Genomic DNA, 12,302 nt, shown 5'->3' with positions numbered 1-12,302 from the left:
CTATGTGTAGTTTCAAGTTTAGAATTCCAAATTTTTTAAAGAGCTGTCAAGTAAACCCAGAAAAGGACAAAAACCCAAGAGCTACTTTATCTGGTGAGGGGCCACTGGTCAAAGTCCAAACTGAATCTGACCTCCAGTCTGAGTGATCTGGAAGAGGAGCCCACCTGGGGTCCTGTGGTTTTCCTGTATCCTTGTCAACACAGAGAGGGTAGACTGCTCTGCAAAAAAAGAAAAGGAAAAAAAACCACCCTCCAATTTACACATCCTTTGCTCTTTGCAACCGTGTTAAGCACGAGGACTACGTCTTTTTTTTTTTTTTTAAAGCGTGTTGTGGAGGCTGTGTGTGTGGAGACACACATGTGTGTGGAGACAGGAAGACAGCATTGGGTGTCATCCCTGGGAATGTTGTCTAGCTCCCCTGAGACAGGGCTCTTCCTGAACTGGGGTTTACCAGTTGAGATAGACTGGCTGGCCAGCAAGGCCCAGGGAAACTCTTGTCTCTGCCTCCCTAGTGCTGGCATTATTATAAGTGTTTGCCAACACATCCTGCCCCCCTCTTTAATGTGGCGTCTTGGGATAGAACTCAGTTTCTTGTACTTACAGGGGAGTGGTTTACCAACGAATCAAACCCCAAGCCCTCATACATCTTAAAAAACAAACAGAACCAAACCTAGCATTGCCCATGTGGAGGCGAGCAAACAGGAGACTCAGAACATTTAAATAACTAGTTAACTGGTTCAGGTCTTTGTGCCATTAGGTGTGGTGGCCCAGCCGGCAATGCTGCCCCCAGGGTTCACCCTCTCAGGACTGATTGGAGGAAAAGTGTCCCACTTCACATTTTGCAACATGTCCATTTTACAGGTGGTTCGCAGAAGGCAGCCCTGGAAGGAATACCTGCAGCCTTCTGCTGGAGAAGTCTGAACACACAGGGTAAATTGCCCACCCAGTTTGAGATCTCAACAGGAAATTGGAGTCCTCCCTAAGAACACAGAATCTCTGAAGTGCGGTCCTCTGAACTGTAGCCCACGGAACATGTCAACACAGCTTCGAGACCAATTACTTTCCTTCAGTTTAGGGGATACATGAAAGGCACGTGGGGAGGAGTGTTGAGAGAAGAGAGCAGAGCCAAGGCTAGGGGGGCTCGCAGGAAGATGAGCAAATCTGTGCACGGAATCCCGAAGTGAAACTGATGGGAGTGGAATTTTTATGAAAAGCGATGAGTGATGTTACCAAAAGGAAAATCACATGCTAAAAAACAAGAAGAAAGAAACCCATTTTACCTTAGGAATTGGTAGCTTACCAGTGTTGAAATATAACAAGGCATTGGAGGCTCTCGCCTTCAAAATGTGACGCGCACTTAAAGTTTTATTTTTGATTAATTACTTTCAGCAGCCTCCAGGTATTACACTTTACAGCCGATTCTTCTTCCAAGGAAACCTCTGTGGATCAGCTCACTTCCTTAGCCAAGGGGGTAAGGTTATCAAGAGGTAAAGAAATGTTCTGGAAAAATCATAAAACTTAACACTCCTCATGGCCATTCACTTCTGTAAACTTGTTGACAGTCACAAATGCCCAGAAAATATGAGCTGAGTTGTTTTCGATTGCTGTTTGAGTAACAGATTAATTTAATAATCAGTGGGATATTGAATGACGAAAATTATTGGTTGCAGCATCCAAACCACCAACCCTAATGACATTCTTATGTAAATTTATATTTTCTTTTAGGCTCCTGCATTCTTAATGGACCCTATATTTTTATAAATCCTTTTTTAAAATGTTGCATACTGTCTCTCTGGCTATACTATATAATATATCTGTCTGTGTTAAAGACAGATAAATGTCTACTTTTGGAGTCACCAATTTGAAGGTTTCTATTTAGAGAAAATGAGTCATCCCTGGATAGATTTTCCATGTTAGACCATCTTGTGATGCTAAAAAGTGGACATAGAAATGGAGTCAGGAGCAACCATTCCCCCACCCCCATGAAGGAAACCAAACGCACACTATGGCTAGAGCCAACTGACTTGGCTTCCTGGGTTCTAGCACATACCTCAAGCCCAGGGTCATCTGATCCCTTCTAATGGACGGGGGATTGTTAATGACACAGCAGAAGCAAACGGGTGGCTCCTGCCTGTTCCCATGGGAGGTGCAGGGTTCCTTGGGACTGTGGCTCTAGGGCTGGCCATTGCTTGTGGAGGACAGTAATCGCTGCCTTGAGACCGGTTGGTAACGGACGCAGTTTTCTATGTCCCATTGCGGAAGGCGAGATGTTTTTCTATGAAAAAGATCTTAGTGCATAATTTCTGAAATCCTATAATTTTAGCCAAACTCAGTTTCCAGCTCACTGCCTGGCCAAATGCTACAGTTGTGTTATTTTTGAATGGAATTACTCCTGACCTGAAGTTACCTGTGAAGTTGATCAAAATTAGTAATAATCCTTGATAACTTTATGTGAAAAAATAATTTCATTTCAGACAAAAAGTTGACAGTTTTCTCCGCTAATTACCGATAGAGAAGTGCTTTCTTGTTACCATGGCGCCAGCCACTAGACTGAGCTATCTGTGGGCCACAAGGAAAGGGTGGGTGACAAAAATTAAGTATCATGACTTTCCTTCTTAACATCCTACATTCCAAGGACATACTGCTCACATGGAGGGATAAATAATATCTTTATAAACATTCTATAAAGATAATGTACATACTCTAATAAATTGCATTTTATACATTGGGGCTAGAGATAATGGAAAGGGATCTGCAGACAGGAATAAAAGGACTCAGTTCCTCAACACCAGGGGTTTTCACCCTTCCTAATGCTGTGACCCTTTAATACAGTTCCTCATGTTGTGGTGCCCCCCCCACACACTATGAAGTTATTTTTGTTGCTATTTCATAACTATAATTTGCTACTGTCATGAATCATAATGTAAATATTTTTGGAGGTAGAGGTTTGCCAAAGGGGTCTTGACCCACAGGTTGAGAACCACTGCTCAAAAGCACCACGTCCCCCAAGTCTCTGAGTCTGCCATTATGATGCAGAAGTGTTCCACCACTGTCCCATTACAAAGGTTTGTGATTTACGGGTTAGAAATAACAGCCATGAGCTGACTTTTCATTCAGCTAGCTACTTGGTAACCTGTTGATTTCTAGCCATAAAAGGAAGGGCAGGGGGTCACTGAGGAGATGATAGTTTAGTGAAGAAAGTGAATAACCCTGAAGCATGAGGAGATGAGTTCAAATCCCTAGTACCTGTTTTTTTGTTTGTTTGTTTGTTTTGTTTTTAATAGCCAGATGTGGCTGTCTCCTTGTGATTCCAGCATAAGGGAGGTGGAGACACATAGACCTAAAGCTCCTTTGGCCAGCTAGTCTAGCCTACTAGAGAGTTCCTGGTTTAATGAGAGACCTGCCTAACTAAAAAATTGGATCAGAGAAGCATCTGAGAAAGACTATGCTAACCTCTGACCTCATAAACCCGTGGAGACACATATGCATGTGAACGTATGTGAAACATCGCTACACACACACACACACACACACACACACACACACACACACGAGGAGAAAGAGCACGTGAATGTTGTGTTTTATTGGTATGTGCATCTTATGGGGGAAGGGAGAATGATAACAGCCTTCTGGATGGGGGGGGGTCCTGTTTCAAGAGTCCACTACTGTCACTGTGGTCTCTGCTGTCTGGGCCATCACTGAGAGAACCTGATCACTCTTTTCTCGTCCCTCAAACCTTTCTTTTGTTCCACACTGATGTCAGGGAAGCATCTCAAGTCCCCCAAGAACTAGTTTCCTTTGAGAAGATCCAAAGGACAGCGCAGTTAGGCCCGTACCCCCGCTTCCAGCTCCTCTCATCTCTCCTCACACCCAGCTGTGTGCAGCTTCCCTGAAGTTGAACACCTTCCACTGCCCTCTGCTCTGCTTACTCCACAAATGAAGGAAGAGTTCCATCCCTACTCCTGAGTCTTTAGTGCTTTGTCTCTGCAGTATGCAACTGAGTTGTATGTTGTGCTCTTAATGAAATGTTGAAAGGGGAAAAACCCCCGAAGCCTACAGCATCTTCACTTAGACCAGCAAACTTGGGAAGACCTTTATCAACAGTGTCTCCTGCCTCATCTCCGTCCTCCTCCAGCCCAGCAGGGCTTCAAGATCTGAAACCAAGCAGCCATGACACTGTAAATAGAGTCAGTCAGGAGCCTCACTTGTGTCCAGGCCATCCCACCTATGTGTTCTCCAAAGCACCAGCCTAATTCCTGGACCAAGGGAGAATGCCGTGATCTTCCATGTGTGCCAAGGTGCCTCGTGAGCATTTCTTAGTTTTGAGACCTTTAGGTAATTTTAATCAAACTGCACCTTTGGTTTCTAGTTTCGAGTTGGTAAGAAAAGAATACTGCTTTCCTTAGCAGTCTCCCTCCTTGGATTTTCTTATGTTTTCTCAGGTACAATAGACATAAGAATCACAACACATGACTGCCAAGACATAAGGGTGACCTCTTGGAGCTTGCAGCCTTGATACCTGGGGGTATAGTGTCTTTGGGTCTGTAAGAGTCTTCACCACAAAACTGGCAGTATACACTTCCCTAAAGCACAGAGCCACGGTTTCTCAGCAACTAAGATGTGCATGACCTATTAAAATCAGACATGTTTCTGTTTCCATGGAGACAAGGGTGACGGTAGACCCCGGACAGGAATGTTCGTGTTTCTCCAGAATGTTTTTAGGGTTCACACTTAGTGAATGTAGGTACAATACACCTCAGCCATTTGTGGCACTTAAAATACCGTAATAAGTAACTTAGGAAAAACGAAAGTGTTCATTCACATTGTGGCTGCAGATCATTGCCCACAGACCGACCTTGTAGAGAGGGCTGACCCTCTGTTTCAAAGGTGGGGAAGCTTCCAAAGCATGGAGGAAGACTCAAACAGACTTCCTTGAGCTTCTTTTGCAAGGGCATTAATTTCATTCATGGGGGCAGTGCAGGGTCCTCGGGCCTAATGACCTCTTAGAGGACACCACCTATTAACATAATCACAGTCAGAATATGACTTAGGGCCAGGGGACACACATACTCATATTCTAGAACACTACATGCATGAAGTGAGGCCATTTACTGGGTACTAGTTTGTTCCAAGCATTGTGCTAAATCCAAAACACAATTTTTCTGACTTGGTTCTTTCAGTGAGTCCATGATATGCTTACTGATATTACTATTGTTATTATTAATTGCCCATCATCACAAAGAAATTAATAAGGCAGGTATCACACTCTGAACTTTGTACTTCCAAGGCCCCCTACATAGACTCACCACTTTCTTGTGGTGACCCTAGAATGTCCCCAGTCAGAAGAATAATCTATGACATGAAAGATTGGGCAGACATGAAAGTCATCCTGCCATAAACACTCAGACATATGGGATAAAACTGGAAAATAAACCATGTTTAACTACAAGAGTGCTTATGGGAGGAAGGAAAGCCAAGCTACATGGTTACAGCTAAGTATAAGGGGCACTAATCTGACCCACTCTGAGGCTCTGTGCAGGAAGAACAGCAGTGCCCATGAGAAATCAAACTTGCAGCTGAAAATGAATTCTGCTTAGGGAAAATATTTACCATAATTATATGGTGATGAAACACTTAAATATGAAGACTTACATAACGATTATTCCCAGGCAGTCAATACTAATAAGATACATGAGAGAAGTCCAAAGGCACAGCTACCATAGAAACTTGAGCCCTGTGCTAGTGCCAAAGAATAATAATTAATATATGAGACAAGTTCAGAGTTAAAAAATAAATGTAACAGAATACACAAGTGAAGAATCTATGAGCAAAGAAAACAGACTCAGCGACAGAGATGATCAGTAGCTCTCCAACATGTGCTACTAGAACACTCTTAAAACACCACTGTTTAGTGCAGAAACCCTAACAAAGGCTGCATGGAAGAGATTTACTCTTAAGAGAAGTAAATTAGTCTTCTAGAAAGTCATTCATAATAAGAGCTAAATGGACATTCTAAGCAGCAGACCAAAAGGAAGTGAGTTTGAAAAAAATATCACACAAGATAAAGTCAATAAGCAAAAAGGAATAGACTGATGTTGAGAATCACCTCGATGAAACTTGAGAGCACATTAGAGAAGGAACTCTGTGGAAGCCATCTACAAGGACAGGCCAAACTACTTACAAAAGCACAGAGCTGAGATGTGGGAGACAGTAGAGAACATTCCTATTTAAGAGTCCAGGGTCTTCATGACAGTGTACATGCTACATCCCAGGAGGGGCTTCAAACAAAGCATGACAGAGTGGGTCACTCCTACCCCAGCCGTAAATACCCAAACCCAAACCAACATCTCCTAAAGCAACAGTGATCGAAGAAAGGAACAGTTACAGGGTTAAAAACACAGAAGGCAAGAACTGAGCACATGAGCTAGGAAGTAAGCCTGGTTGACGTCTCGTACATTTTTGTTTTTGTTCATGAGCAAGGGGCTCTAACTAATGGGCGTGTGTCCACAGGGCAAGGGTAGTCACTGAAAAGATAGAGGATATCCCTGTGTACGCACAAGGAGAAAAAAAATGAGTCCAGAAAATTCAGAAATCTGAAAAAGTTAGGAAATGAAGACAAGACCTGGGAAAGAAAAGCACCTAAAATGATGGCAGGGGTAGACCTGGAATTGTCAGGAAGCACAAAAAAAAAAAAAAAAAAAAAAAAAAAACCCTTCAAGGGACCAATCTGGCAGAGGACAGAGGCACTGAAAACCAACTTCAGCTGTATCCTAGTTACAGAGCAAAATCCAAGCACAAGACAGGACACCAGTGAGATTGAAAAGGAAGGGACTGGGTCATCCCGCATTTAAACACCACTCCCAAAATGAGCAGCTTTACCTACGTGGTAAGCAAATGAAGTAGATGCCGAGGTCTGAGGTGCTTTATGTATGAAGACAGCTCTTACAGAGTGGGGGGAAGAATGACTGGTTAGGAAGCAATACTCACCCAAACAGGGATTTCCATGGTAATGTAACTTCAAAATCTAGACTGTAAAATGAACTGAATGATATGAAGGAACTGCAAAACCCCTAACCTGGGAGGAGATTACATGACATCTGTAATAGAAACTCATATACATAAAAGAAAAAAATGAGTAAGGTTTTAAATACATTGATCACATTTCATCCAATGGATAAATACTGATCTCTCTACAAAGGTATTTAAAAACACAACTTGCTTTCAAAACACATCAAATACTACAGAGTAAACCAACTCTGCACATATACCAACAAGCACATTATGTGGACTACAATATCATTTAATTAGATGTCAATTATAAACAAAAAGAGCCCCAAAACCCATTTGCTAAGAAATTTCAACCACCATTTAAATACGTGCAGGTATAAAGGACTTCACATTAGAAAATCTTTACAGCTAATTTTGAAAACCTGGTCATCAAATTGATAAAGATGTACTGGGATGGAGAGAGAAATGCACAGAGCATACAGAAGAGCAGAACACTAAAAAACAGATATTCCAAGATTGAAAATGGTAAACTCAAAACAAACATACCACTAACAGTCTAAAGAGGGGGAGAAGGGGAGCGGGAAGGAGAGAGGCAAGAAGACAGGCTGAGCTAACAGATGAAGGAAGAGGCAGGAAAAGAGAGAGAGGAGGGAGAGAAAGAATTTAAAACTCACAAGTTAAAAGGGGACAGTGTATTACACATTTTTAAAAAGCCAGAAGAGAGAACTTTGAATATTTTTAACACAATGAAATAATAAATACCCAAGGAGACACGTTCACCTTAATTTGGACAACTATACAATGTATATCAAAACATCGCATGGTGCCCCATAAATAGGCATCGTTTTAAATAGACCAGATAACATTTTAAAAAGAAAGGAAAAGAGACAAAGGTAGCAAATATGTTAGCATTTTATACCAAACACCATTTATAAATAAGTTCAACAAACTTGAAAATGAGATGAAGTACACACTATCAAAAGAATTATAATCGCTTAATCAATTAAAAAATAAAAAGGATGAAAAGAAAATGATATGTATGTATGAAAATGACACAGCAAAACCCATGATTTTGCATGCTAACTTAAAAAATGACAAAATGAAAAATTTACAAAAGAGAGAGAAATAGAAAATCCAGAGAGCTCTGTCCACAAAAGAAGTGAACTAAATAATTGTAAATGTTCACCTCACACATCCCATCCACCCCTGGAAGCTTTGTGAGTTCTCGTGAAATTCAAGAGAAACATATATTCTATCTCATAGGGAATGCCCCATGTAGTAGAAAACAGGAAAGTCCCCCGTGGAATTTTGTGGCAAACAACTTAACAGCAAAACCAAATGGTAACAGAGGGACGAAAAGTCTAGCCACTTCTTCACTTTTGATCACAAAGTTTACCAACTCGGTCACATGAATGACTTTAGCAATATGCTTTGTTTTGTATTTTTTGTAGTAAATGGTAATGAGAGTTTTATTTGGAGAAAGCAAATATGATTTTCACTTTAAATGAGGTTTCTGCTCCGAAAGGTACAGGACACCCACATTCATACACAGAACCACGTGTTTCTTAAAGGCCGGAATGCTGTGTAAGAGATGGGTCATTTGGTGAGGATGTCACTAAGTATCATCAAGTACAAGGAAACTAAGATGCTATGATGTCACCAGGCAATATAATCTCGCGGGTCCACTATAGCATAAGGTAAGGTGGGTATCGTCAGGCAAAGCGTCATATGAACACATGATTATATACATGCTCGTGTGCCTGCAATACATATTTTAATTTTGAAATATGCACATTTGAAATATGCACATTTCATTAAAAAATGAAATAAGTAAGCAAAACAACATGGGAATAAGTTACTTTAATAGTATAAAAATTCTAAATAAAATTCAGTGCCAGGTAGTGGTGGCACATGCCTTTAATTTCAGCACTCAGGAGGCAGAAGCAGATGGATCTCCGTGAGTTCAAGGCCAATCTGATCTACAGAATGAGTCCCCAGGACAGCCAGGGCTACACAGAGAAACCTTGTCTCAAAAAACCAAGCAAAAAATCAAACAAAAACATAAATAAAATTCAGCATCCATCCAGGTATCAAACAATAATGATAGCAACAGAAACTCTTGACGTTTTCCTTAATCTAGCAAATATCTAACTATGAAAAACTAATAGTAATTCTAATCAGGAATGGTAACAATGGCTACACAAATATTCCTGCACTATATACACATATACATAAATATTTACCAGGTTCAAGGAAGAGGGCTGCTGAGTGCGTGGAAGGTGAATAAGAGAGAGCAAGGAGATGAACACTACCAGAATGCATTATACACATGTATGAAACGAGCAAAGAATTTTTAAGTCATATGGATTTGAACTTTAGAAAATTTTCTGTTCCTCAAAGATATTATGGTATTCAGTGAGGAATATCAGAATATTCTAGAATCACTCCTTATTGCAGGAAATGTTCACACCTACCATTCCTTTAAAAATAACTAAATATGGTGTTGGAAAGATGGCTAATGTGAAAATTTCATATTATTTACATCCTATAATAAAAATCTAACAAATATCATATTTAACATGGTATTATTAAACATGATTAATAGAAACATTTGGCCAATAGCATCTGGTGCCACAAATCATGAAACAATAATTAAGTATGGAGGTCAGACCCTTCTCATAAATGATATTTTTATCTATGCAGAAAGTCCATGGAAGCCACATAAGAATGATTAGATCTAATCTATTGGCTATAAAACATTCAGAAACAGAAACTCTATTACTGTTTTCTATCACTTTTATCATCAGGTACTACCATTATACATTAGAAACATAACTATGTTTTTTATTGGTAGAAATATAACTATGTTTTTAGATGTGTTCTACTTATGAAAACAAGAAAAACTGATACAATGCTTTAAAGGGCATGGGGAAAGACATATAAATAAGAAGATGTGCTTAGTTTATGAATAAGAAGTTCAGGTATCCTAAAATTAGTTATCATCTTCAAGCTGACTGTAGCTTACAGTGATTTTCATGAAAACCTTAGAATTCACAGCAATTAACAAGCAAATCCTCAAGTTAGGATAAAAGGATAAAGAACTATAATACCCAAGAAAACTTGGAGGAAGAATAAGGAAAGGATATATGCTCTCCTAAGTATCAAGTCAGATCACAAAGCTATACTAATGGTCCATAACACTGGTAACACACAAGATCAAAAACAGCTCTGCAGATTGGTGGCTATAAGCATCATTACAAATGGATAGGTAATCAAAGACTATTCTATAGAAAGCACAAATTAATAGAATGGCTGCCTAAGAGATGTGAAGTTCTAGGTTCAATCCCCACTCCACCCCCCCACATACCCCACATATGCACAAACATACACAAAAGTGCAGGTCAAGGAATAATAGGATGACGAGATGGTCCAGTGGGTAAAGATCCAGGCGCATAAGCCTGCAAGTGTAGGTTGGTCCCCAGAATCCATGTAAAGGTAGAAGGAGAAAACCCACTCCAGAAAGTTGCCCTCAGACATTTACATGGGCCCTGTAGTATAGGCATGCCCCACCGTCCACACAGAACACTAAGGACGGGTTTATACTTATATATGACAAAGGGTGAAGTAGGAGCTCCATTTGTGCTGTGTGGCACATACAAGCTACAAGAGGGTAAAGTTCCCAATACAAACAGCACTCTGTGTGTTCAGAATGAATATGCAAGCATGGATGTATTAGGAAAGGCAAACACTTCCTTGAGAGCGGCACACAATGCCTAAAACAGAAAAGGAGAAAACATATGATATTAAAATATAAGCAAAAGAAAACTTATATTCATCAAGGGTCATCCATCAATAGTGACAAGGCCAAAGGACAGGATGACACATAGAGTGTCTGTACTATTAACAACACAGTCTTGGGAACACACAATACCGAAATCAGTAAGAATGGATCCGATTATCCAGTAGGTACACGCCCAACAGGAACAGAGACCAAAGTTTCTAAATGACCAGTGAAACTATTAAAATATATTTATCTTCAGACCATAAATGCTCAACATCAGACCACAAAGAAGCCATATGTAGGAGGTGGGATTCAGCTATACACGAGGAAGCAGAGTCCTTGCTAAACACACCTAAGGACATTTGCTGAAGTTGACAACTGTCAGCGGGGGGGGGGGGGGGGGGGGGGGGACACACAAACAAACAAACAAACAAAAAAACATCAATTAAGACTTCCTCCAGACATCAACAAGTTGAACTAAACTCTTTTATATCCCAAGATGTATTGTCACACATTCTGGATATTTCCCAATCTTAAATCAATCTACCAAAACCAAGGGCTGTTTCTTCCCAGTTGACAGAATTAGGTCCTCACACCAGAGGGCAGCCATGTTTCCCGGCTCCCAGTGTGATTGTATGTGTGCTCCATTCTCAATGATCCATGGGGAAAGCTCCACATGAAACAGAAAGGTGTGGACAGCGGGGGTGCGGGGGCTGGGGGTGGCTTACTTGGAGCAGTCTTCACAAGCAATGTTCCCTGTGGTCTCCTTGATGGTGCGTTCGGAAACGAAGGCAGGGTATTCAGTATCACAAGGCTCCAGGGTCTGTTTCAGTTTCTGGGCTGTAGGGAAAAGGGGAGCAGAATAATGAAAGCTCAGTGTTCGGGCTCGATGCCGTGCCTGGCAACCCACGGCAGCTCAAATGCAGTTCCACTTAGGAAGCTCTGTGATTTTTCTAGGCACGGCACAATGCATTATTTTCTAATTAGTCCAGTGATTTCGTCTGCCAAGCAACTCTGTAAGCTATAATTCCTAAGGCAGTTATGTTGGCTTGATCGGCTATCATTTATGCATCACAAGAATTCTACTTTTCTGGGTCAACATCAACCACGGGGTCTCTGACCTCAGACTCACAACGACTTCAGCACCAACCCATCTGGGAATCTGAATACATACATAAAAATGTAAGCTATACCACATTACCCTGTTATTGAGGGCAAGATAAATGTCATGACACAACTGCATAGTTCTATCATTGAAAGAAAATTGAAATATAAAATAGTAAAATACATAATGTCTTTGAAGTATAGCACATTCCAAATTCTGCTGTCATGAAGTTTCTCATTCAATAAGACACCATGTCGGTGTAAAATAACTAAATATTGCAGGTGTAGGAATGAGTGCCCAGGAAGCACTCTACACAGGCTAGAGGCTATTAAACAGTTTAGATAACTTACACCCAGTTGATGGGATCCAAACTGTTTGTAAGTCTCAATTTTCTTATTCACATGGAAG

The 12,302-nt window shown here is 40.7% G+C and overlaps 1 protein-coding gene across 4 annotated transcripts in view; it reads right to left on the bottom strand.

Moving 5' to 3' along the window:
* The window catches only part of Cacna2d3 (calcium voltage-gated channel auxiliary subunit alpha2delta 3), an 844,969-nt gene that overhangs the window by 33,494 nt on the left and 799,173 nt on the right, over positions 1-12,302 (bottom strand). For all 4 annotated transcript variants that reach the window (XM_028882449.2, XM_028882447.2, XM_028882448.2 and 1 more), the window contains one exon: positions 11,518-11,629. In XM_028882449.2, coding sequence (XP_028738282.1) covers positions 11,518-11,629 — 112 coding nt within the window. The remainder of the gene's footprint in view (positions 1-11,517; positions 11,630-12,302) is intronic.

The sequence above is a fragment of the Peromyscus leucopus genome, chromosome 9 (genome assembly GCF_004664715.2).
Source record: "Peromyscus leucopus breed LL Stock chromosome 9, UCI_PerLeu_2.1, whole genome shotgun sequence".
NCBI lineage: Eukaryota > Metazoa > Chordata > Mammalia > Rodentia > Cricetidae > Peromyscus > Peromyscus leucopus.
This window is presented reverse-complemented; position numbering and strand designations above follow the sequence as displayed.